The sequence below is a fragment of the Tupaia chinensis genome, unplaced genomic scaffold, assembly GCF_000334495.1.
Source record: "Tupaia chinensis unplaced genomic scaffold, TupChi_1.0 Scaffold000330_1, whole genome shotgun sequence".
Lineage (NCBI taxonomy): Eukaryota > Metazoa > Chordata > Mammalia > Scandentia > Tupaiidae > Tupaia > Tupaia belangeri.
In genome coordinates this window covers 866,642-893,129 of record NW_006159824.1, presented here as the reverse complement: position 1 = coordinate 893,129, position 26,488 = coordinate 866,642, and the positions used below count along the sequence as shown (strand labels likewise).

At 48.4% G+C, this 26,488-nt stretch overlaps 1 protein-coding gene across 1 annotated transcript; it reads left to right on the top strand.

Moving 5' to 3' along the window:
* The first annotated feature begins 7,919 nt into the window (after window positions 1–7,919).
* On the top strand, window positions 7,920–13,973 carry ATP1B2 (ATPase Na+/K+ transporting subunit beta 2). Its single transcript, XM_006151783.3, has 7 exons — window positions 7,920–8,422; window positions 10,272–10,400; window positions 10,684–10,788; window positions 10,895–11,100; window positions 11,345–11,401; window positions 12,114–12,212; window positions 12,322–13,973. The coding sequence occupies exons 1-7, from the start codon at window positions 8,311–8,313 to the stop codon at window positions 12,484–12,486; spliced, it is 873 nt and encodes a 290-aa protein (XP_006151845.1). The 5' UTR covers window positions 7,920–8,310; the 3' UTR covers window positions 12,487–13,973.
* The last annotated feature ends 12,515 nt before the right edge of the window (window positions 13,974–26,488 follow it).

Here is a 26,488-nt window from a genome sequence, read left to right as displayed (position 1 = left end):
TCTGGTCAAATTAAAACAAACAAACAAATAAATAAATTTAAATAAAATAATTATTTTTTTAAAAAAGAATTATTTTTATCCAGGGGCCAGCAGATGGCGCAGTGATTAAAGGTGCTAGACTCCCACATGGCTGACCATGGTTCAAGTCCCAGGCCTGGTGGCTTGGTTTCTCAGTTTCTTTCTTTCTCTCTCACTCTGTCCTTCTCTGGTCAAATTTAAATAAATACAGTTAAATAAAATAATTTTTAAAATAATTATTTTATTTAATTTTATTAATCAGTATCATTTTTCAATTTCACCAGACACACACACACACAGAGTCAACTACATGGGAGTCCAGTGACATAGCATTACACCAACTGCTGGTCCCAGTAAGAATTGTTTTTAGGGGCTAGCAGATGGTGTGATAGTTAAGAGCACTGGACTCTCACGTTATTAATTTTATTATTTATTCATTAATTTTAATTTGACCAGAGAGAAACACAGAGAGAGAGAGAGAGAGGTAAAGTGAGAAAGGGGGCTAGCAGGTGGCATGGTAGTTAAGGGGACTAGACTCCCGCATGGCTGACCATTGTTTAAGTCCCAGACCAGGCGACTTGCTTTCTCACTTTCCCTCTCTCTCTCTCTCTCACTCTGTCCCTCTCTGGTCAAATTTAAATAAATAAATAAAAATAAGAAATTCTTTAAAACAGAGAGAGAGAGATAGGGAAAGTGAGAAAGCAAGTCACCAGGTCTGGGATTAAAACTCTGGTTGGCCATGTGGGAGTGTCCAGCACCTTAACCACCATGCCACCTTCTGGCCCCTTAACCATTCTTAAGTGGGCCATTCAGTGGTCTTAAATACATTCACATGGTTGTTCAACTATCACCACCCTCCATCTCCAGAACTCTTTCCATCTTGCAAAATAGAAACTCTGCACCATTGAATCCTGACTCCCCCTTCTCTCCATATCTGTTTCAGAGTTCTCGCCTTTCCTTGTTCTTGTTTCTGCAAAGACCCATTTTGTACCAAAACCAGACAGCTAAGTCCCTGGAATCACGGGGAGGGGACCAAGGAGCACAGATGTCAGGACTGGCTCTAGTGGAGATGAACGGCCTCTTATTCCCTTTTCCTGTTCTGAAACTGCAGAAAGGGCCCTGTTTCAGGAAGGGGTTGAGGGTTTATAATGGCTCTTGGCCCCCAGACCCATAACAGGCTTCTCCAGATCTGGTCTTTCTCAGTTTGTTGCCCTTTGAACAGCAACGCTGCTTAGTGCAGGGCTTTCTCCCATCCGTTCCCTCCTTCTGACCTACAGGAGACAGCAGGGAAAGGGGGCAGCAGGGATGTCACCCCTCCATGCACAGAAGACATGTGTTTTTTTTTTGGAGAGGTTTTCACTATAGGGTGTGTGCGCTCACCAGACAGAGAGAGACAGAGACAGAAAGCGAGAGATCCCCCCCCAGGGGGGATGGTCACCCCGCAATCCCTTCTCCTCCATTTTCCTCTCGGGATCTTGGGCACGCACGCACACACGCCCGGCGTGAGTTTTAAGCCACCGGGTCTGGGACACGAACCGTGGTCGACTACGTGGGAGTCCAGCGACATAGCCATTATGCTAACTGCTGGTTCCCAAGACATGTGTTTTTGACCTTCTGAGTGAGCCTGGGATACAAGGCAGAAGCTGAGCTGGGAATGTGGAGGCTACTCCCAGGCTGGGCTTGCTGTGTGTCTTGAGGGAAAGGCCTAGGTCTCATCTCTCCAAAGAGAGTGGACCGTTTCAATGTTCCTCCCCTGATGAAGAAAAGAGCAAGTCGCTTCCCTGAAGTTGTAGAGGAAGCCTTTCCAAGTTAAATTCAATTCAGCAACTAGTCACTGCCTTTCGTAGCCCTTACGGGTTACTTGCGTTTGAGGACATGTAATGGTCTGAGACAGAGGCCTGCTCTCAGAGGTTAAAGCCTAGTTGAAAAAAATTAAACACACTCGGGACCAGCAGTTAGCGTAATGGCTATGTCGCTGGACTCCCACGTAGTCGACCACGGTTCGAGTCCCGGACCCGGTGGCTTAAAACTCATGCCGGGGGCTTGTGCATGCATGCCCAAGATCCCGAGAGGAGAATGGAGGAGAAGGGATTGCGGCATGGCCATCTCCCCTGGGGGTAATTTCTCGCTTTCTATCTCTCTGTCTCTGACTTTCTGGTGAGCACACACGTCCTATGACAAAAACCTCTCAAAAAAAAAAAAAAATCACACTGGGCATGTGTGTGTGCATGCCCAGGATCCCAGGAGGAGGAGGGATTGTGGAGTGGCCATCCTCCCCTGGGGGTTGATTTTTCACTTTCCCTCTCGCTGTCTCTATTCTTCTCTCTCTTTAGTGAGCATATCGCTCAAAGGCAAAAATCTCTTAAAAACAAAAAAAATCCAAAGTGTAGGCCAGTACAGCCAGGTGGTGGCTCAGTGGTGACATGACTGGATCCAAATGCGAAAGGGGCTGGGTTAGAGACCCTGACCTCCCTCGTGCACCCCAGGTGTGTTGAATGCTTGTGATCTGGCATGGTGGAGACGAGAGGTGGATTTCAACATAAAGACCCTAGTGGGAATGCCTGTTTATCTCTTTCTAATCTGTCTCGCCCTCTCATTAAATAAATAAATAGGGACCAGCAGTTAGCATAATTGCTATGTCGCTGGACTCCCATGTAGCGGACCGCGGTTCGAGTCCCGGACCCGGTGGCTTAAACTCATGCCGGGTGCCTGTGTGTGTGCGTGCCCAAGATCCTGAGAGAAGAATGGAGGAGAAGGGATTGCGGCATAGCCATCCCCCTGGGGGGTGATTTCTTGCTTTCTGTCTCTCTATCTCTCTCTGTTTTTCTGGCGAGCGCACGCACCCTATAGAAAAAAACGCTCAAAAAATAAAAATAAAAAAATAAATGCCCAAATACTCTCTTCCATCTATAGTGATCCATTTGGTTTGGCCTCTGCCTGCCTCTCAGATTTCTTGCCGTGTCCATCGTGACTTCTCTCATTAAAGCCCACTTTGGGGGCCAGCAGCTGGTTGTGGTGATTAAGATGCTGGACTCCCACATGGCTAACTCCAGTTCGAGTCCTTGACCTGGTGGCTTGCCTTCTCACTTTCTCTCTCTCTCTGTCTCTCTCTTTCTCTCTCTGTCTCCTTCTGGTGAGCACATGTGTCCCATAGCAAGTTTAAATAATAATAATAATAATAAATAAAATACTTTTCAAAATAAATCAGTATAAGTCTTCTCAAGAGTAAGACCTCATGGGTTAGCAGGTGGCATGGTGGATAAGGGCGCTGGACTCCCACATAGCTGACTGTAGTTTGAGCCCCGAACCTGGCAGCTTGCTACTCACTTTCCCTCTCTCACTCTGTCCCTCTCTGGTCAAATTAAACTAAATAAATAAAAATAAATAAAGTTAAATAAAATAATTCTTTAAAAAAAAAGACCTCAGTAACATTTAGGCACTCTTTGGTACATCATCCTGTATGTGTGTGTGTGTGTGTGTTTATGTGCGCGTGCGTGTGTGTGATATTAAGATTGTTTGTTGGGCCAGCAGGTGGCGTGGTGGTTAAATGTGCTGGACTCCCGCATGGCCAACTGTGGTTCAAGTTCTGGACCTGGTGGCTTGCTTTCTCACTTTCTCTCTCTCTCTGTCTCTCTCTGAACAAACTAGAAATAAAGTTACGTAAATAATAAAGTTAAGTAAAATAACTATTAAGAAAAGATGATTTGTTTCCTAAGTGTTACTGTCTAATGGAATGGCAGCCCAAGGAACACAGGGACCAGAGAATGCCTGGCTCTCAGGAAATGCTCATTAGATATGCACTGAGTGGATGAACGGGAGTTGGGGCTGGCCTCTGAAGGGCGGGCAGTCTTCCAGGACGAGGGAATGAAACGGACAAAGGTGTGAAGGCAGGAGAAGCACAGTCTGTCCCAGGAAAGACCGGCTCAGCTCCAGTAGAGGACTAGTCGGGGACTAGTGAGAAAGGAGTTGGGGACATGGGCTGGGTGTAGATTGTGGAGTACCCTGGAGGTTAGATGGAAGGATCAGGACTCCTATCCTGCTGAGGAACAGGAAGCCATTGACGACCTCCGAGCTGAGGAGTGGCCTAATTAAAGCCGTATTTTGAGGAAATTATTCCAGAATCTGCTGCAGAATAGACTGAAGGAGGGCCAGCTGCCTACTTTATGGAACTCCTTGCAAAATGAAAATGCAAGACTCTTACTCAAAAAGCTGGGAAAAAATGCTGTCAGAGGCACTAAAGCTGAAAATGTTTTCCTTTCTTCCACAGTTCTTTCGACTTCTTAGGTGCTTTTCTTTGCTATTTACTTATTTATTTATTTATTTTTCTTTGAGAGATTTTTGCTATAGGGCGCATGCACTTGCCAGAGAGACAGAGAGAGACAAAGCAAGAAATCACCCCCCAGAGGGGATGGCCACACCACAAGCCCTTCTCCTCCATTCTCCTCTCAGGATTTTGGGCACGCACACATGTCCAGTATGAGTTTTAAGCCGCCGGGTTAAAACCTCCACTATGCAGGTCCAGGGAGTAGCCATTATGTTATCTGTTGGTCCCTTTCTTTGCTATTTAATGCTTAAATATATATATATTTGGAGAGGTTTTTGCTATAGGGCACATGCGCTTGCCAGAAAGACAGAGAGAGACATAGAGACAGAAAGCGAGAAATCACCCCCCAGAGGGGATGGCCACACCACAAGCCCTTCTCCTCCATTCTCCCCTTGGGATCTTGGGCACACATGCACACACGCCTGGCATGAGTTTAAGTCACCGGGTCCGGGTCTTGAACCACGGTGAACTACATGGGAGTCCAGTGACATAGCCATGACGCCAACTGCTGGTCCCAATAATTTTAAAAAATGAATAAGGCCAGTAGGTACGTGTAGATTAAAACTCTGGATCCAAGAGCCAGTTGCACGGTTTGAGTCCCGGATCTGGCAGCTTGAAAATTATTCTGGGTACATGTGCGTGTGTCCCCAAAATCCAGAGAGGAGACCGGAGAAAGGAGTGTGGTGTGGTCAGCCCCCTGGGAGCTGATACATAAGGAAGGACTGGAAGGAAAAGGAGCTGTGGGCTGCCCCAGCTTTCTCTGTCCTATGTCGTCACTGCCAGCCTAAATGGCAGCTAGTCCAGGGAAGCCACGTGACTAAGACATTAGGATGCTTTGACCATTCATGTCTCCTAGAATGCCATCACTTTTTCTTGTTTTTTCTTTTTTTTTTAAAGGATTTTTTTGACTTTTTTTATTAGTTTTTAAAGATTTTTTTTTTGTGGGCCAGCAGGTGGCGTGGTGGTTAAAGACTCTGGACTCCCACATGACAGACATGGTTCAAGTCCCAGACCTGGTGGCTTGTTTTCTCACTTTCCCTTTCGCCCTTTCTCTATCTCTCTCTGATCAAACTGGAAAATAATAATAATAAATAAAGTTAAATAAAATAATTCTTTAAAAAAGGTTTTCTGTAATTATTTATTCAATTTTATTTACTCATTCATTAATTTTAATTAATTCTTTTGAGAGGTTTTTGCTATACGGTGCGTGCGCTCACCAGAGGGACAGAAAGTGAGAAATCACCCCCCAGGAGGGATGGCCATGCTGCAATTCCTTCTCCTCCATTCTCCTCTTGGGACCTTGGGAACGCACGCACACACGCCCAGTGTGAGTTTAAGCCACCGGGTCCGGGACTCGAACCACGGTCGACTACATGGGAGTCCAGCGACACAGCCATTACGCTAACTGCTGGTCTCCATTTATTTTAACTTAACCAGAGAGAGAGAGAGAAGGAAAATGAGAAAGCAAGCCACCAGGTTCGGGACTCGAACTGTGGTTGGCCATGTGGGAGAGTCCAGCACCTTAACCACCATGTCACCTGCTGGTTCCCCACTATTCTTCTTATTATTTGACCAGAGAGAGAGACAGAGAGAGAAAGTGAGAAAACAAACCACCGAGTCCAGGACTTGAACCACTGTTGACCACATGGGAATCCAGTGCCTTAACCCCATGCTACCTGCTGGCCCCAATGTTGCTGTCTTTCTATGTTCAAAGCAAGTTCTGCCTCCAGTGAGAAGTGTGACCTCTCGGTTGTAGACATGACATGGTTACCATGTACTTGCTTTGAGTCTGGATGAACTCCCACACATGGTAGGTCCACCAGAAGTCTGTGCTCCTGAAGCATCTCGAATGCCATCTGTGAGTGGGATGGATGTGACCCACACCTCCTCTGCTCACGGGCATGCTCCATCATTCCATCAGACCTCACTTACAAAGTACAAGTTCAAAGGTGAAACTTAGGGTTTTTTTGGGGGGGTAAACTTTGTTTATTTATTTTAATTTGACCACAGAGGGACAGAGTACATATGAGAGAAAATTGAGAACGCAAGCCATCAGGTCCACAGCTGGCCATGTGGGAGTCCAGCGCCCTTTACCACCGTGCCACCTGCTGGCCTCCCAGAACTGTTAAGGATTTCAAGAGGGCAACTTCAGAGTGTTAAATTGAGCAATTCTGAGTACAGGCCTTGTGTGACTAAGCAAGTCCCATGCCCATTAAGTCAACTCTGAATTGGAGGGAATGAGTTTAAGGTCAAGGCTGATAGTCTAGATGTGAGATGTTGAACCAAGGATTCAAGGTGAGAGCTGAAAAGAGAAGAAAAAACCCTACAAGGAAAAATGCAGATTCTAAGAACCTTTTTAATTTTTTTAATTGCCAGACAGCACGTGCACTTGCCTGCCAGAGAGAAAGCACCCTCCACTATAGCGTGGTCATGCCGGAATCCCTTCTCTTCCATTTCTCCATCTTGGGATTGTGGGGAGGCACAGATACACACCTGGCTGCTGGGTCTGATTTTAGACCATCAGCCATGTGGGATCCAGCTCCCTTAAACCAGTAGGCTAAGGGGCCAGCCCTAAAGAAATGATTTAAAAAGTGGAGATAATGATGCTTAACATGTGGCATTTAAATGTTCCTCGGGCTGCCCAATCTATCTTGGCCTCCCAGGGCTAGAGCTGCATGGGGGGGCTCTAGTCGATGCTCAATAAATGTTTGCTGACCCAAATTGGCAAAGGAGGAGATGAGTTCAGACATGGGGATGGGAGCATGGGAAAAGAGAGCTCCTAAGCAGACTTGGCTGCAGGGCTGGGGTCTCAGGGAAACGCTGGGGGCTGAGAAGGTGGTGTTGGGAAGGCTTTAGGGAGAGACGCAGTTGGGAAGATGGCAAAGCACTTGGGTGGGGAGAGAATCAGGCGGTGTGGACGGGGGATTGAGGGACTGGAGGTGTGTGTTGGGGGGAAGAATTGGTCGCAGCTCCCACTAGGGGAATTTCGCTCTTGTAGTGGCCTCTATCTATCTGTGTGGCCGATTCTAGCTTCTCTCCCGGCTGGTCCAGCATCTTGGCTGATCTCTTCATTGTGTTTCTTGGTCTCTGGCTCCTTCTTTATTCCTCTCACATTCTGCTCCGTCTGCCCGCTTGACTCTTTCTATAACTCTTTCTAATTCCCGCCTTGGGTCCCCCCACCTTTGAGCATATATCTGCTTCCTTCTCCGCTTCTGAGTCTCTCTGGGGTTATCATTCTCTGCTTTGCGCTACACGCCCTCTATCTCCTCGTCCCACCCTGATCCAGTCCAGTACCCGGGGTGGACGGGTGGACGTAGCATAGAGACCGCCGGGCTCCAAGGAGGCGGCAGGGGCGGTCCCAACCCTCTCTCCATATTTGCATATGTATGAGGTCGCCCGGGCCAGTTCGAGGAGGCGGGGCTTCCGAGGGGAGGGAAGGGGGCGGGCGCCCTCAGAGCCGCAGACTATAAAAATCGCGCGCGGCGACCGCTGGCCCCGCACTGCTGAGGAGCGGAGCCTCCGCCTGGGGGCCCCTCATCCGTGGTTGTCCCCCAGTTGCGCGTCCCCGCCCCACCCCCCCCCTGCTGCTTTGCACCCCGCTTTTTTCTGCATTTCGGTAGGGTTTTGTAGCCGTCTGTTTTGGCGCCCCTTTTCTGTTTGCTTATAGACGGTTTTGGGGGGTGAACTGCATTCGCACCCCTTCCCCTGTTTGCTGCTCAGACAGCCCCCCTTTTTATCCTGGTCGGGGGGCCTAGGATTGGTGCATCCTCCTGCCGCTCTGCCAGCACCTCGCAGCGTGTGGCCCTGCACCTCCAAATTTGCAGCAGCTGCATATCTGAGGAGGGTCTTCCTCGCTCCTACCACCTTTGCTTCCCGCGCGTTTCGGTGCGTGGAGAGCTTCAGCGCGCGGCGCCCCCGCTTCTCCGCAGCCCCCCACCCCACGCCGGGACTCGCCCCGCGCCGCCAAGATGGTCATCCAGAAAGAGAAGAAGAGCTGCGGGCAGGTGGTTGAGGAGTGGAAGGAGTTCGTGTGGAACCCGAGGACGCACCAGTTCATGGGCCGAACGGGGACCAGCTGGGGTACGCGGGGCCGAAGCGCGAGGGGTTGGGAGTGGGGAGCGCCGGGCGACGCCTCAGGGGTGCAGGGTCCAGCCAGAGCGCCCCCAGGTCCCCTCTCGGGTCCCCGGCGTCCGGCCCCCCTGCCGGGCTCTGGGCTGGGAGGGGGCCAAATCACCGGTCTAATCTCCCCGGCTGGCCGCTGCGGAGGCGGAGAAAGTAGGTCACTGCCGCCTTCCCGCCCCCCGCGGAGCCCCCTCGGGCGGGGGGTCCGGGGCTCTGCGCGCGTGTCCGCGCCGCGGCGCTCGCGCTCCCTCTCGGGCTTGTCCACTCTGCGTGGTCGCTCTCCCCCTTTCCCGCGGGCGCCCCTTCCCTCCCTCCCGCAGGCTCTCACTAGCTAGCCAACCCCGTCTATTTTTAGCTTGTGCCCACCCCCTGGACCCTGGGAACATTCATGAGGGGGCGGGTCTTGAAGGGGGTGTGTTAGGGGGGTTCTTCACAGCGGAAGTTGTCCCACTGCCAGGCGTTTGGAGCCTTCTGTGGCTGCTTTGTGGGAGGGGGTGCTGCAGGAGAGGGGTGACACTGGGGGGATGTTGCACTCAGATGTGTGCGTCGGAGGTAGGAGTGGTCACTGTGGTGAGATGTGTACATCATCCCGAAAGACCGTGTCTGTGGGAGTCGATAGCTCGGGCCCTTCCCCACCCTTAGCGGGGACTGGATGGGGAGGGACTTGTACATGGGGTGGAGGGGTGTCTGGTGATGGGCACAGGTGCAGGGGATGCCTGGCATTCTTCCAAAAGGGATTGCCCGAAAGACCGTGTCTGTGGGAGTCGATAGCTCGGGCCCTTACCCACCCTTAGCGTGGGGGACTGGATGTGGAGGGACTTGTACATGGGGTGGAGGGGTGTCTGGTGATGGGCACAGGTGCAGGGGATGCCTGGCATTCTTCCAAAAGGGATTGTCAAGCTGGGAAGTGGAAGCACCTGAAGACACTGGGTGACATAATTTACAGTTTAACTACAATGATTGGACACTCCCCATCAGCCCACCCACCTAGGGCCCCAGGAGGGGGATCTAATGCAGTCCTTGCCCTGGGGATCCCCTGGATTGGGAGGGGTGTGTAAATGTTTGGGAGAATCAGGACTTCAGGGAGGAGGTGTTTTCTGGGAAAGACTGGAAGTCTGGGGTAGTGGGCACAGAAGACCCCTACACCAGGCTGAGGTAGTGATGGAGAGACCGGTTCATGGGAATTGTCCCTTTACTTCCTACCTCTGTCCAGGGTGCTGTAGGTGAGTTGAGGGTGGGGTGAGTGTGGAAGGTGCTCATGGCTATCACTAAGAGATCTTGTAGCTAGGCCAGGTGTTAGGGCCTCTGCTTCAAGGCCTGCATTCGAGGTATGGTTTCTGTAGATCACCAGCAGAGAGAAGGTTGTGCCGTGAATATCTGAGGAGTCTGGCTCTTCAGGGTGATGTGAGTTTGGCTGTGAAGAGTGCCCAGTACCAGCTGAAAAACCCGTTGTGCTAGGACAGTTTTAAGCAAGAGCACCAAGAACGAGTTACCGATGTGCCTTTTCAGGCCTGTGTATGGTTGAGATGTTGGAAATATAATTGGAGACAAAACAGTGGCCTTTATATACTTGGGATTATCCCAGCGATGAGTTTAGGACTCTTGTGGCCTCCACGAGGTTGGGCTTCATTGTATCCTAGGCCAGACAACACTGCCTGTTTCCAGCTTGTCTCATTTTGCTTCTAAGGAAAGGCTCTAAGAGATCTGTGGCTCTGACCCACCCCAGTGCAGAATTTCTGAGCGGGTAGAGGGGTGTTGGAGTCATGGCGGGAGACTTAGACCCTACCAACGGTTTCCTCCTCCTTAGCCTTTATCCTCCTCTTCTACCTCGTCTTCTACGGCTTCCTCACGGCCATGTTCTCCCTCACCATGTGGGTGATGCTGCAGACTGTCTCTGACCATACCCCCAAATACCAGGACCGACTCGCCACACCAGGTGAGTTTTGAGGCTCCTCCTACCAGTCACTCTGACTGCTGTTGTGCCCCCAAACCTCTGCAGTTCAGAGTTTGGTTCTGATGATCCAACTATCATGTGCTGGGAAGTTCTTTTTGAAGTCTGTCTCCCTTCCCACTTCCTGGGAGCTATGTGATCCGGGGAGGTGGCAGGTAGTCAGAAGCCCGTGAAGATCATCTCAGATCTTACCCCCATCCCTCACTGCAGTGTCCCTCTTCTTCCCTCATCTTATATAAACCCCCCACTCCCCTCTTCTTGGCTATAGGCTTGATGATTCGCCCCAAGACTGAGAACCTTGATGTTGTTGTCAACATCAGTGACACTGAAAGCTGGGACCAGCATGTTCAGAAGCTCAACAAGTTCTTGGAACGTGAGTTGGGGCTGGCCACATGGCTGTCCAGGATCTTGGGTAGGGGGCTGGGGACCCTGAAGGCAGAACCGTCAGGCCCCTGACTCTCCCCTTCTCACCTCCTTAGCTTACAACGACTCCATCCAAGCCCAGAAGAATGATGTCTGCCGCCCTGGGCGCTATTATGAACAGCCCGATAACGGTGTCCTCAACTACCCTAAACGTGCCTGCCAATTCAACCGGACCCAGCTAGGCAACTGCTCTGGCATCGGGGACCCCACTCACTATGGTTACAGCACTGGACAGCCCTGTGTCTTCATCAAGATGAATCGAGTATGCATGGCCTTAGTCTCCAGGGGAAACGGGAGGGAACTGGGGCCTGCCAGCTGCTGACAGTTGAGTCCTTTCCCTGGGGCAAATGACAAGAGCCAGATTTGGGAATGCTTGAGTAGCTGAGAGGATGCCCGAGGTGGAGCCATAGGAGGCTGGGCTCTCTGCAGCTGGAGGGCCGGTTGCCTGTGTTCTCGACACCTTTTCTCGACACCTTCTCTGACGCTCACCCTCTCCCTCCTTCCAGGTCATCAACTTCTATGCAGGAGCAAACCAGAGCATGAATGTTACCTGTGTTGGAAAGGTGAGTTGGGCCTTGCCGCCTTGCCCACCTGTTTGACGTGCATGGTTTCTGTGTGATTCACCCCTCTCTTCCTGTCTTCTTTGCTCTCAGAAGCCCCATCACCACAGGCATAAGGGGGTAAGAGTGAGCTCCGCTGTAGCTTAGCTCTCAGGGGCTCCCAGCCCTCCCGCTTCTGTCTAGGATGCAGAAACCTGCCTCATAGGAACAGACACACCTCTCCCTCCACCAAAGCCCTGGCGGCCAGCTTCTCTCCATGACTCTTCCACTGTCCCCTTTATTCCCGCTCCTCGGGTCCCTTTAGGTATCTGGTAGCTGCTGATCTGTTAGCACCACCTGCCACCACTTGGTTGTCCTTGGAACTCTGCTCCCGCCTCTTCTGTTCTCTCTAGAAAACTCGCTACCAGTCTCCATTCCCCCCTGCCCCTTGCCTCCTACTGAACCCTTACTCATTTATCTATTCTCTCTTGGTTCTGCTCCAGAAACCAATTCATGAGGATGGGGTAAGAACTTGGGGTAGGAGTAGAGTAGGAGGAGTCTGTGTCATTAGCACCCTTCAGGAGTTCCCAGTCCGATGAGAGAGAGAGAGAGAGAGCATCCTCTCCCATACAGCAGGAGTAATTTGGGGTGACAGAAGAACGAAGGGGAATCTGGTGTGCGTTCAGGCACCTATCATCCCTAACCCGCTCACCCGGTACCTCCTGCACCCCCACAGCGAGATGAAGATGCTGAGAATCTTGGCAGCTTTGTCATGTTCCCTGCCAACGGCAACATCGACCTCATGTACTTCCCTTACTACGGCAAAAAGTTCCACGTAAGTTCCATGGGAGGCCCAGGGTGATGGCTCCTCCAGGGACACTGCTTCCTGGGAAAGGGGCTGAGCTGCCTTGGGCTTAGACCCTCACTGTCCTCCTCTGGCCCAGGTGAACTACACGCAGCCCCTGGTGGCCGTGAAGTTCCTGAATGTGACCCCCAATGTGGAGGTGAATGTGGAATGTCGCATCAACGCCGCCAACATCGCCACGGACGATGAGCGAGACAAGTTCGCTGGCCGCGTGGCCTTCAAACTCCGCATCAACAAAACCTGAGGCCCCTTCCTCCTGCCCCCACCTCTCTCCTGTGGATGCTTCTGGAATGTCCCTGACCCTGCCTGATCCCTCCCTCACTCACCCCAAAGGTATTTTTTATAACAGAGCTATGACTTGTCTGAGCCTCACGCCCTTTTCCTTGACTTCTCAACCCAGCCTGATGGCCATCGTGGTTCCCTGGCTCTGTGCATTTCCCACCCTCTTCTCCCATCCTTAGTGCAGCCAGAGACAGGGAGATGGGCTCCCAAGATGGGCCCCGAGAAGCTAGGAGCCTTCCCAGTTCTGGTGTGGCTGTGAGTGGGAAGACCCCACAGCCACCACCTCTCCTGCCCTCCATCTGCCTGCCTGTGCACACGCATGTGTGCACACGCTCACACGCCTTGTTTCCCTGCTTCACTCCCCAGAGATACCTGTGGTACTCCCTTAAGCACTGCTGCTGTACCTTTGTCTATCTCTCACACTTTCTTTTGCGTCTGCATAGTCGCCATCTTGCTGGCTTTTGACTTGGCTCCTCTGGCAGATTTTTCCTCAACTCCTTTCTATCCCTGTTCCCCCTGTGAAGGGCAGCTGTTTGTAATCGAGGACAAGGTAGTTCTCTGGCCTTTCTCCTCTTTCCTCTCACCCTGTGGTGGTTCCTTGAGCTAGGGAAGGAGGTACTGGAAAAGAAGTCCATGTTGATTGTTCTGGAAAGTTCTCTAGCTGCACTGACTCCAATTCCTTCCTGGTCCCTCCTATCACCCAAATAGCCACTACTGAGAGGCGGGGTTGACCTAGGCTGAATATCCACTTTGTTTTTACCGATGGCTCCCTTCCCCCATTTGCCTTCCCAGAATATCCTTCAAGTTCCACTTCCCAGGGAGCTCTGGGGGAGGGGCAGCCACTTTGGCTCTGTCCCCAGTGGCCACCTTGGAAACATCAGCTGGCTGTGGGACTATTCCACCTCCTTCCCTGGCCCAGAACTGCCCCCATGGGCCCCCACCATCCTTTCTCTGGCTTCTCTTAGCAAGTTATCAACTAATCACTAATTCCGTCCCTTTCCTCCGCATGCCAGCCTGAAAGTTTCACATACCCTCAGTCTAGGCTCTGAATTTCTTGGCTCCTCAGTCCCTGCCTTTGCCTTTAAAACAAAACAAAACAAAACCAATCCCTTCATAGGATGTTACACGAGGGGCCTCCTCCTTGAGTGTTCTTTAGCTCTAGAGGCATTTTAACCCTCCTCTGGTGTCCCTTCACTTCTTCGCCTTCTGGACCTTTCCTTTTGTAATGCTGCAGCCTCCACACACCACCCACAGATGGACCCTTCCCTTTTTCTCCTGCTGGATCCATGTCTCTTCCCCTAGGGTCCCCATTTTTTCCTGCACCTCCTCTCTCCTCCCAGTGGTCTCTCTCTGCAGTTATTTAATGCCTGTGTCAGATCTACTGTGAAAAGAGGATAAAGCGCAATAAAATAAGAGCAATTATATATATAAATATATATCATACACAGAGCCCTGTGTGCGGGTTGTTCCTTTCTGAACATTTGGAAGAGCCCTGGGAAGGGGATGGAAGGTGGATTTGAATGATCCTAGGAGTTACCCAGTCTTGGGGCCTACTCCCGAACTTTGACCTCTCCCAGTGTCCAAGCATCTGTCCCCCTCACTTCCTTCACTGAGCCGAATGTAATGCACACTCTCTTGAGATCACATGATGTAAGCGAGGCAGGCAGAAAGCGTCTATCTCTGTGTACAGTGATACTTATAAAGTGCCTACTATGTGCGTTTTAGGCACCGTGAGGACACACTTATGAAAAAGGCAGAGTTCCTGCCCCCAAGGAGCTCCCCAGTTTAACGGGAGAGGTGAGGAGCACACGAGAAACTCTCACGCAAGGTAGATCTAAATATGCTTCAAGGAAGGGGAGAAAGCTGGGGATGACAATTCAGAGGGGTCAACCACTATGTTGGGGGCTTCAAAGGGAAGGTTCTTGAGAGGAAGCAGCATTAAGCAGGGGCTTAACGGATGGGCTATTTGGGGAGAGAGGCGTACTGGCAATTACTGAGACAGAAAAATTGACTAGAAGAAACAGATCTCAAAACAATGTGACCCACATGATTCTAATTTTGTGTAAAAGCACACACGTAGAAACAGGAGAAGGATTAATGGATATATACAGTATTTATTGTGGTATGTGGGGAAATGTTTATAGTTAATTTTTGTTTTCTCCTTTGGGCTTATTTTATTTTGCAATAAGTTGGTATTTGCCTTGAAAAATAGCTTTCTTGCATGTGTATTCATATAGCCATGATTTTATTATGAACGCATCATAGAAACATACCGTCATGTACATAAGATGACGTTTTGGCCACTGTTATACAGAATTAGACCTATTTTACACACTTGTGGACATCTTACTTTTTCCACTCCATACATTTCACGTGACAGTGCTTCACCTGATAGAGCTCTAATTCTTTTTTTTTTTTGGAGAGATTTTTCACTATAGGGCGCGTGCGCTCGCCAGACAGACAGAGAGAGACATTAGAGACAGAAAGCGAGAAATCACCCCCCAGGGGGGATGGTCACGCCTCAATCCCTTCTCCTCCATTCTCCTCTCGGGATCTTGGGCACGCACGCACACGCGCCCGGCCTGAGTTTTAAGCCACTGGGTCCGGGACACGAACCGCGGTCGACTACGTGGGAGTCCAGCGACATAGCCATTACGCTAACTGCTGGTTCCCTAGAGCTCTAATTCTTTGTTACGAGTGACCGCATTATATTTTGCTTTTTTTTCCATTGGATATTTATCCTTTTGTTAATTTGTTTGAGTTCCTTTGTGATGCACACTTTTTGTGTCGCAAAATTTCCTACAATCCATTGTTTGCCTCTTGACTTGGTAGTATCTTTTGCAATTAAAAAGTTTTTGGGAGCCCCGCAGGTGTGTATGGTTAAGGTACTGGACTCCCACAAGGCTGATGATGATTTGAATCACAAACCCAGAGGCTCAAAAATCATGCCCAGCCTGTGTGCGTGCGTGCCCAAAATCCTGAGAGGAGACTGGAGGAGATGAGATGCCAGTGTGGTCATCCTTCCTAGGGGGGATGATTTCCCTTTTTTTTTTTTTTTTTTTCTTGCTGTCTCTCTCTGGCAAGCATATGTGCTCTAGAGTAAAAGCAAAATAAAACAAAAAATTGGAGGGACCTGGCCCCATGGACTGATGGTTAAGGGAGCCAGATCCCACATGGCCAACCAAGCCATTTGAATCCAGGCCCCAGTTGGGTGATTAGGATGGAGAAATGGAGAAGGAACTGTGGCATGCCCATGCCTAATGTGGGCAGCGCTTTCTCCTTCTCCCTCTTTCTCTGGTGAGCACATGTACTCTCTAACAAAATTTAAACAAAAAGGTTTAGGTTTTCAGGGCAGAGGAGAGTGGCGTGGTAGTGCGTGCCTACCATCTCAGCCACTGGAAAGGTTGAGGCCTGCCTCTACAATATAGAGAGATTCTGTCTTAAAAGTTTTGGTGTCTTTTTCTTTTTCCTTTTAGTTTTATTGCTATAGGGTGAGTGTGCTCACTAGAAAGAGAGGGAAAAAGAGAGACAGAGAAAGGGAGATGATCACCCCCAGTGGGGGATGGTCACACCACCATCCCTTTTTCTTTATCTCTCCTCTCAGGATTTTGGGCATGCACATACATGTGCTTGTCATGTTTTCAAGCCACCAGGTCTGGGACTTGAACCTTGCAGCTGGCTATGTGAAAACAAGCTGCTTTAACCTCCACACCACCAGCTGGCCCTGCTTTGTTATTCTGTCTGTCTTTATTTATTTAATTTGACCAGGGAGAGCGAGAAAGGGAAAGTGAGAAAGCAAGCTACCAGGTCTGAGATTTGAACCATGGTAGGCCACGTGGGAGTCCTGCAGCATAAACACCATGTATGCCATCAGCCGACCCCCTTGCTTTGGTTTTTATATGGTAAAATGTGCTTATTTGCCTTTCATAGTTTTGGTTTCCGTCAGTGGGGTATACTACATGTTTTTATTTTCAGAATTTAAATTTCATTTTAATCTTTTGTCTTGTTTCTATTTATGGTTATGTTTCTTTTTTGTTGTTGTTGTCATATTTTATTCTTTACCTTAACTTTAATTCGTATGGTGTATTATTTATTTATATTTAAAGAATAATTTTATTTTACTTTATTTATTTATTTTAATTTGACCAGAGAGGGACAGAGTGAGAGAGAGAGAGAGAGATTGGGAAATTGAGAAAGGAAGCCACCAGGTCTGGGACTCGAACTGCAGTCAGCCATGTGGGAGTCCAGTGTCCTTTACCACCACAACATATGGTTTATTTTTGTTTGTGTGTGGCATAAATGAAGGATCTGGTTTTATTTTATTTACTTATTTATTTATTTTTGGGGAGTTTTTTGCTTGTTCGTTTGTTTGTTTGTTTTCTTGTTTTTTTGCTATAGGGCGCGTGCCCTCACCAGACAGACAGAGACAGAGACAGAAAGCAAGAAATCGTCCCCCAGGGGGGATGGCCACGCTGCAGAGTCCCTTCTCCTCCGTTCTCCTCTCGGGATCCTGGGCACGCACACACACGCGCCTGGCGTGAGTTTAAGCCACTGGGTCTGGGACTTGAACCGTGGTCGACTATGTGGGAGTCCAGCGACATAGTCATTATGCTAACTGCTGGTCTCATATTTATTTTAATTGCCAGAAAGAGGGAGAAGGCACCCCATAGTGGGGCGTGGTCATGTCCCAATCCCTTTTTGTTCGTTTCCTCGTCCTGTCAGGATTTTAGACATACTTGCACATACACTCAGCATTAGTTTTAAGCTGCAGAGGGCTGGGAGGCAAACTGTAGTCAGCCATGTGGGATCTAGCTTCCCTAACCACTAGGTTACAGAACTGGTCCTTATTTTTATTTTTTATTTGTTTATTTTTAAGAATTACTTAAGTTACTTAATTTATTTTTTGGAGAGGTTTTTACTATAGGCGTGAGCGCTCATCAGAAAGACAGAGAGAGACAGAGACAGAAAGCGAGAAATCACTCCCCAGAGGGGATGGCCACGCTGCAGTCCTTTCTCCTCCATTCTCCTCTTGGGATCTTGGGCACACACGCACACACGCCCAGTGTGAGTTTAAGCCACCAGGTCTCGGACTTGAACCGTGGTTGACTACCTGGGAGTCTAGTGATGTAGCCATTATGCCATCTGCTGATCCCAAGAATTATTTTATTTAACTTTATTTATTTAAATTTGACCATAGAGGGACAGAGTGAGAGACAGAGAGAGAGAGAGGGAAAATGAGAAAGCAAGTCACCAGGCCCAGGACTTGAACTGCACTTGGCCATGTGGGAGTTCAGCACCTTTAACCACCATGCCACTTACTGGCCCCTATTTTTATTTATTTTTTTTTAATTGTCAGAAGTACATGTACTTACCAGAGAGAGAGAGACAAGAAACCATCCTCAGTGGGGTATGGTCATGGCACAATCCATTTTCCTCAGTTTCTCTATCCCATCAGGATTTGGGTCACACTGGTGTGTTTTCCTTTTTTAGATTTTGCCATAAGGCATGTGTGCTCTCCGGAGAGAGAGAGAAATTGAGAAATCACCCCCTGGGAGTATGGCCACACTGCAGTTCCTTCTCCGTTTTTCTCCTCTCTTCCTCTTGGGATTTTGGATATGCATACATATACCTGGTGTGTTTCTCAAGCTGCCAGGGTCAAGACTTGAACCATGGAGTCGGCCCTGTGGGACCCAGTGCCTTAACCACCTGCTGGCCCATATACTGATGTGTTTTGCAAGCCACAGGAGTTGAGACTTGAACCGGGGTCAATCATGTGACATTTGGTCCCTCAGCACAGAACTTGACTGCTTGTGCCAGCCCATTTTATTTTTACAGTTGTGCTAGTTTCATTTGTTTTGAAAAAAAAAATCCATAACTTACTCCCATTGAATTGCTGAAATGCCAATTTTGATCATATAATAGTTTTCCAGTTGTGCTCGTTTCATTTGTTTTGAAAAAAAAAAAAATCCATAACTTACTCCCATTGAATTGCTGAAATGCCAATTTTGATCATATAATAGTTTTCCTCTATGTTCACATCTACTTGCTTGATTCATTATTTGCTTCCCCTGGCTTATCTTCCACTCCACACACCAAACTTATTCCAAGAGTACTAGTGTATGTTTTCTGATATCTGGCGATGCAAACGGGGCACTTCTCCATTGTTTATTTATTTTAGAGATTTTTCTTTTTTGAGAGGATTTTGCTATAGGGCGCATGCACTTGCCAAAAAGACAGAGACAGAGAGATAGAAAGCGAGAAATCACCTCCAGGGGGATGGCCATGCCGCAATCCTTTCTCCTTCATTCTCCTCTTGGGATCCCAGGCACACATGCATATGCACCCAGTGTGAGTTTAAGTCACTGGATCCAGGACTCGAACTGTGGTCGACTACATGGGAGTTGAGTGACGTAGCCATTACGTCACCTGCTGGTCCTATCATTTTGAATGAAATATTCTCTTTTCTTTTTCTTTTTTCAGAGTTAGGCTCTTGCTATGTTGCCTGAGTTGGCCTTGAACTCATAATTCTCCTGCCTCAGCCTTCTCAGCAGCTAGGATTATCGGTGCATACCACCACACCCAGCTGACATATTTTCTTACTCTTTTTCACTCAGTACTTTTGCCATATACCTTACTCTTTTTTTTTCTTTTAATTTGTCAGAGGGTGTGTGTGCTCGCTGGAGAGAGAAAAGGAGAGAATCTCCCATGGGGCACAGCCACATCACAATCCCTCCTCTCTCCCTCCTTTTGGGATTTTGGACATGCATGCACATGTGGCTGCAGGGTTGGCCATATGAGATCCTCCTTAACCACCAGGCCATAGGGCAGGCCTACCTTACTTTTTATTTCTATATTTATTGTTGCTGTAGGGGATGTGCACTTGCAGGATAGAAACAGAGAGGGAAGGAAGGGAGAAATCGCCCCCCGCCCCAGGAGGGATGGCCACACTACAATCCCGTCTCCTCTCAGAATTTAGGGCATACTAGCACCCACACCTGGTGTGATTTTTTTTTTAAGAATTATTTTATTTTACTTTATTATTATTATTTTCCAGTTTGATCAGAGAGAGACAGAGAGAGAGAGAGAGAGAGAGAGAAAGTGATAAAGTAAGTCACCTTGTCCAGGAGTCGAACTGCAGTAGGCCATGTGGGATTTTAGCTCCTTTAAACACACCACCTGCTGGCCCCTGGTATTTATTTTTTTTTTTTTAATAATTATGAAATTAAGTTAATCAACCAATTTAAATTTATTCAGAGAGGGACAGAGTGAGAATGAGAGAGAGAGAGAGAAAGAGAGAGAGAGATTAAGAAAGAATGTGAGAAATCAAGCCACCAGGTCCAGGACTTGAACCACAGTTTGCCATGTGGGAGTCCAGTGCCCTTGACAGCATGCCACCTGCCAGCCCCACACTCTTTTTTTTTTTTTTTAAATAGATTTTGCTATAGGCTGCATGTGCTTGCTGGGGAGACAGAGAAACAGAAAGCAAGAAATCATCCCCAGGGGGTAGGAATTGTCACACCACAATCTCTTTTCTTCCATCCTCCTCTTGGGATTTTGGGCACATCCGCACATGTGCCTGGTGTGTTTTAAGTGACTGGGTCCAAGACTTGAATCGTGATCGCCTATGTGGGCGTCCAGTGAAATGACCATTGCTCGATCTGCTGGTCCCCGACCTTAGTATCTCCATAAAATTCCTATTAAGTTTCTTGAGAATTTAGGTACCTAATTCTATGATAAAAAAGCAAGAGTTGTTTTTTGGTTTTTTTTAAAGTTACTTTTTTCATCTCCCTCTCCTTTTTTTTTTTTTTTTTTTCTTTTTGCCAGTGACAGAGAAGAAAGTGAGATAGCAGAAAGCACCCCTTAGGAAGGTCACAGTCCCTTCTCCATTCTCTTTTCGGGATCTTGGGCACACACACGTACCTGGTGTGTTTTCCAAGCCATCAGGACCAGGACTTGAACCTTGCAGTCGCCATGTGTGATCCCGCTGCTTTACTCACATCAGAGGCTGCCCCTTTGGTGCACTGAAACCAGTGACAATCCTGTGTAGCCATAGATTTGAACTGAAATTATCTTAGTGTTTAACTGCTTAGGATATTGACTTATTGGTATTCCATTACCAGTTGATTACTGTTTTAATTAAAGGGTGTTTTTTTCCCCCTTAAGGAATGGCTGCTGAAATTTAATCAAATTCCTTTTGGCATCTGTTGATGTAATCATATAATTTAAAAAAAATTTGTTAATGTAATGAATTATGTTGATAGATTCTCTGCTATTAAACCAACTTTGTGCCCCTGAAATAAACTCTATTGGTTATAGTGTAATTATTTTTAATTCATCAATGTATTCTGATTTTATTTTAGAGATTTTGCATCTCTCTATACTTTTATTTTTATTTTATTTTTAAAAAGTTATTTATTAAATTAAAAAAGGGAGGGGAGGCAGTGGCTTGGTGGTTAAGGGCACTGGACTCCCACATGGCCGACCATGGTTCAAGTCCCAGACCTGGTGGCTTGCTTTTTCACTTTCCCTCTCTCTCTCTCATACACTCTGTTCCTCTGGTTAAATAAATAAAAAATAAAAAGTTATTTATTTAATTTTATTTATTATCATTATCATTATTTAATTTACTATAGGGCACATGTGCTCACCAGAGAGGGAAAGTGAGAAAGCAAGCCACCTAAGTCTGGGACTCAAACAGCGGTTGGCCAATGGCCTTGTGGGAGTCCCGTGCCTTTACCACTATACTATCTGCTGCGCCCTCTATAAACTTTTTTTTTTATTTTGGAGAAGTTTTTGCTATAGGGCGCGTGCACTTGCCAGACAGACAGAGAGAGACATAGACAGAAAGCGAGAAATCACCCCCCAGAGGGGATGGTTACCCCGCAATCCCTTCTCCTCCATTCTCCTCTCGGGATCTTAGGCATGCACGCACACGCGCCCGGTGTGAGTTTTAAGCCACCGGGTCCGGGATGCGAACTGCGGTTGACTACGTGGGAGTCCAGCGACATAGCCATTACACTAACTGCTGGTTCCCTATAAACTATTTTTTTTTTTAAGAGAGATTTTTGCTATAGGGTGTATGCACTTGCTGGAGAGACAGAGAGAAAGACAGAGAGCCAGAGAGCAAGAAATCACCCCCCTAGAGGGGATGGCCATGCCACAATACTTTCTCTTCCATTCACCTCTCAGGATTTTGAGCACACAAGCACATGTGCCTGGTGTGAGTTTTAAGCCACCAGGCCTGGGACTCAAACCATGGTGGACTATGTGGGAGTCCAGCAATGTAACTATTTCACCACCTACTGGTCCCTCTATATACTTTTAATTGTTACAGGGTACATGTGCATGCCAGAGAAAAAGAAAGTAACTCCCAGTTGGGGGTGTGGTCATGCCACAAGCCCTTCTCCATTTCTTCCTCCTGTCAGGATTTTAGGAATATACACACACACGTCTGGCATGTCTTTCATACCACTGAGGCTGAGATCCAACCAAGTGACCAGCCATGTGTGATCTGGTTTCCTTACTAGATTACAGGGCTGGCCCCGGATTTTATTCTTTCAACCAAATTTGTTTTATTTGGATGATTTTAGTCTGTATCTTATTTTTAGGATGTATATTAGTTTTTTTAAAAAAAATTTTCTTGAGAACCAGCAGTTAGCATAATGGCTATGTTGCTGGACTCCCACGTAGTTGACCACGGTTCGCGTCCCGGACCCGATGGCTTAAAACTCACGCCGGGTGCCTGTGCATGCGTGCCCAAAATCCCGAGAGGAGAATGGAGGAGAAGGGATTGCGGCGTGGCCATCCCCCCTGGGGGGTGATTTCTCGCTTTCTGTCTCTATGTCTCTCTCTGTCTGTCTGGTGAGCGCACGCACCCTACAGTGAAAACCTCTCCAAGAAAAAAAAATTTTTGTTTTCTTTTAAATAATGAAAGCATTTAAGACTACACATTGTCCTGAGCATAACTTTTAGATTTGAGGACCCTGTGTTTTTGAAATGAGGGAGAAAAAGTGTTTCTATTAAAAAAAATAGGGGGCCACGGGGCCAACAGGTGGCATGGAGGTTAAGGTGCTGGACCCCCACATGACTGACTGCATGGTTGAGTACCAGACCCAGTGGCTTGAAAATCACACCACATGTGCTTGCATGGCCAAAAATCCCAAGAGAAGAATGGAGAAGGGATTGTGGCGTGGGCATCTTCCCAAGGTGTGGGGGTTCTTTTTCACTTGCTCGCTATCACTCTGGCGAGTATAGGCACCCTCTAGCAAACAAATACATACAAATTAAAATAGGAGGACAGCTGACGTGTGGTTAACCACTGGCCTGGTGGTTCAGTAGCTAAATCCCACAAGGTGGACACCACATTTTCTGTACCAGACCTGGCAGTTTGAGAAGCACACTGGGTATGTGTGTGCATGTGCCCAAATTTCTGAAAGGCAAGAGATGGAAGAGAAGGGACGTGGGTGACTATTCCTAGGGGTATGGGGGTTGCTTAATCCTCTTTGCCTCTTCCCATCTTTCTGTCTCTGGTGAGGGGATATGTCCTGTAGCAGAAAAAAAAAAAAAAAAAAAAGGAAATGCATCTTTTGAAATAACTGCACGGATTTTATTTTTGCACCAAATTGAACTAGTTTTCATTTCTCCACACTTTTTGAGCTCCCCTTGTATAACTTAAGGTTTTGAACTGTGTGTGTGGAAGAGTCATGTGGAAATGGAGAGGTCTATTACAGACTTCAGTGAGAGAGGGCCTTTGAGCTTGAGGGCTGTCTACCACAGGTCCTCAGGGCTAGAACAGGGCAAAGCACCAGTGAATACCTGCTGACTGGATGAACAGGTGATGGAACGAATGCAAACAGAGAGGTTCGGGACACACTGAAGGTCACACAGCTCATAGCAGAGCTGGCCTGAAAACCAGAGGCTCTTAATTCTCAGTCCAGTGATCTATCCATCAACTCACAAAGAAGGGATTAGCAGAGCCAGAGTGGATCCGCTTTCTGAAGGAGCACAATGAAATGACAAGAGCCAGGGGAACAATCTCGGGAATGTTGAGGGGAATGGGGTGCTGGATGCCAACAAAACAGGGGTCTTTTTTGTTTACTTGAAATTTGCAAAGAGATTTTTTTTTTCCTATTTTTAAAAAGAATTATTTTACTTTCTACATTTTTTACTTATTTCTTTTAATTTGACCAGAGAGGGACAGAGTGTGAGTGACAGAGAAAGTGAAAAAGCAAGCTGCCAGGTCTGGGACTTGAACCACGGTCGGCCATGTGGGAGTCCAGAGTCCTCTTAACCACACCACCTGCCAGCCCCCAAGAATTTTTTTTTCTTTTCTAAAGACAGGTTCTCAGTATGTGGGGTTTCTTCTGCCTCAGCCTCCCTGCTGGGTCTTCGGGCATGTTCCACTGCCTGGACTGGGAGCAGATCGTAAGTGTCCTCACTGCACACACACGCATACTGTGACAGACATTAATCGGATGACGGTAATCGTTTTACAATGTTGGGGTGTACCGCATACTTTGTAAAGCTTGGATATATATACTTTGGGGAGGTTAATTATATCTCAATAAAGCTGGAAAAAAGAGGGGTAAAAAGAGCTTTTCGAGGTGACCTCTCTATAGGAACCAGGAGGAGGACTGAGTTTCATGAGTTCTGGCTTATCCAGAGGGTGGGGAGAGATGGGAAGTTCAAGGTCTCAGAGGTAGACCCAGTCTCCTGGGGAGAGTATTTGGCATTTCCGAGAACGGGGACAGAGTGTGAGTGACAGAGAAAGTGAAAAAGCAAGCTGCCAGGTCTGGGACTTGAACCACGGTCGGCCATGTGGGAGTCCAGAGTCCTCTTAACCACACCACCTGCCAGCCCCCAAGAATTTTTTTTTCTTTTCTAAAGACAGGTTCTCAGTATGTGGGGTTTCTTCTGCCTCAGCCTCCCTGCTGGGTCTTCGGGCATGTTCCACTGCCTGGACTGGGAGCAGATCGTAAGTGTCCTCACTGCACACACACGCATACTGTGACAGACATTAATCGGATGACGGTAATCGTTTTACAATGTTGGGGTGTACCGCATACTTTGTAAAGCTTGGATATATATACTTTGGGGAGGTTAATTATATCTCAATAAAGCTGGAAAAAAGAGGGGTAAAAAGAGCTTTTCGAGGTGACCTCTCTATAGGAACCAGGAGGAGGACTGAGTTTCATGAGTTCTGGCTTATCCAGAGGGTGGGGAGAGATGGGAAGTTCAAGGTCTCAGAGGTAGACCCAGTCTCCTGGGGAGAGTATTTGGCATTTCCGAGAACGTGGTCTTGAGGGCAGGGAGGCTGGTGGCTTCACAGCTGTCTGTGACCCTTGGCACAAGGCAAGAGGGTCTCACTGGTGCTTTAAGCCTGGGAGATTGGCCCAGAGGACAGTGGCCCCAGAAGCCCTCTGGACCTCAGTACCCTTCTCTACCACCAGGGAGGAGCAGGACAAGCCATGTGCCCACTGACTGCCATCCCTCCAAGCACGGGCTCAGGTGGCAGAGGGTGACAGGGAGAGCCTGCCCCCAACCCCCAGCCCTGGGACCTGGCAGCTCTGAGGAACAGGGCAGCTGGGGGATGCTGGACTCCCCAGGCCCAACTCTCCCCCCATCCCAAGAAGCCCTTTGAAAGGTTTTCCTGGCAGAGTTTAAAGCTTCGATTCATTCAGCCGCTTGGCAGGAGGCCCAGGATGAGGGGATGCTGGGAAGGCCCCAGCCCTCACCTTAGCTGCCCCACTTTCCTGGGACCCCAGCTGGCAGGTCTCCCTCTTCATCCAGTTGCACCCGCCCCCTTCCCCCTGGGAACCCAGGTATCCTGCCCTTTTTCCGTGGAGCAGATGGCCACCCAGAGGCTCAGGCCTGCTAAATCAAGACATTTAAATCCTATAATCCTTGGTGAGAGCCTGAGAGGGGGCAGCAGCCCAACCCTAGTAGCAGGGGAGGGAGAGAACCTTGTGCCAGCCCTGGCAGAAGGGGAGGAGGGACAGTTGGTTCCCAAGTTATGAATGGAGTCACCCCTCTGCCTTGTTGTCATGCAGCTCGCAGACTGACCCAGTCTCCAGCCTTTGTTCCCCTCCTGGAACCCTGGTGTTGCCCCCCCACCTCTCGCCCACCATCCCTAGAGAGTCAGGTGGCTGCCTCCGAGCTTTACCTTCTTCCTCGTCCCTGCACCTGCAGGCCCCAGGCAGCCTGCACTGCACCCACCCCTCAGACACACAGGTGGTAGTCAAAATTTTATTGTAAAATAAGAAAATGATACAAAAATCGGATATAAAAAGGACGAAGGGGCGGGGTTAACAAAATGCGGATGTGCCTTGCAGAACACAGAAGGAATCGCACCGGGCCCTGAGCGTTCGGGAAAAGTAAAACAGGTCTTGGTGGACACAGATCCTGCAGGAAGGAATCTCCCAGTATGGGATGGAATGAGATGGCCTTCTGGGTGCCAAGGTTCGCCAAGAGGTTGCCCAGGCCAAGAGACTTGGAAACCCTGTTCCTGTTCCCTTTACCAGCTGCCCGACCACAGAAACTATCCAGCCAGTCATCAAGGGAGGGAGCCAGCGCCCGCCAGGGGGCCGAGTCCTGGACACCACATAATAAAAGGTGATTTCAAGACCAGACACACATAATTTCATTCACCCTCACAACAAACCCCGTGAGTAGGTACAGTGATAAGCATTTCATAGATGTGGACATCGAAATAAAGAGAAAGCAAACTACTTGAGATAGCGTTCTTGGCTAGTATAGTGGAGAACTGGGCTTCCAACCCAGCGTATGGCCAGTTGTCAAACCTAACGCTTCCACATGAGAACGGTTTTTCACTTCTCCCAAATGCTCCTCATAGTAAAAACATTAAAAGCCAAGCTGGTCTGTCTTAGCTCCCCCACAACCCCACCAAAACCACCAGTGCAGGCCAAATGGAAAACTCCTGGCTGTTTGAGACACACCTATTCCAA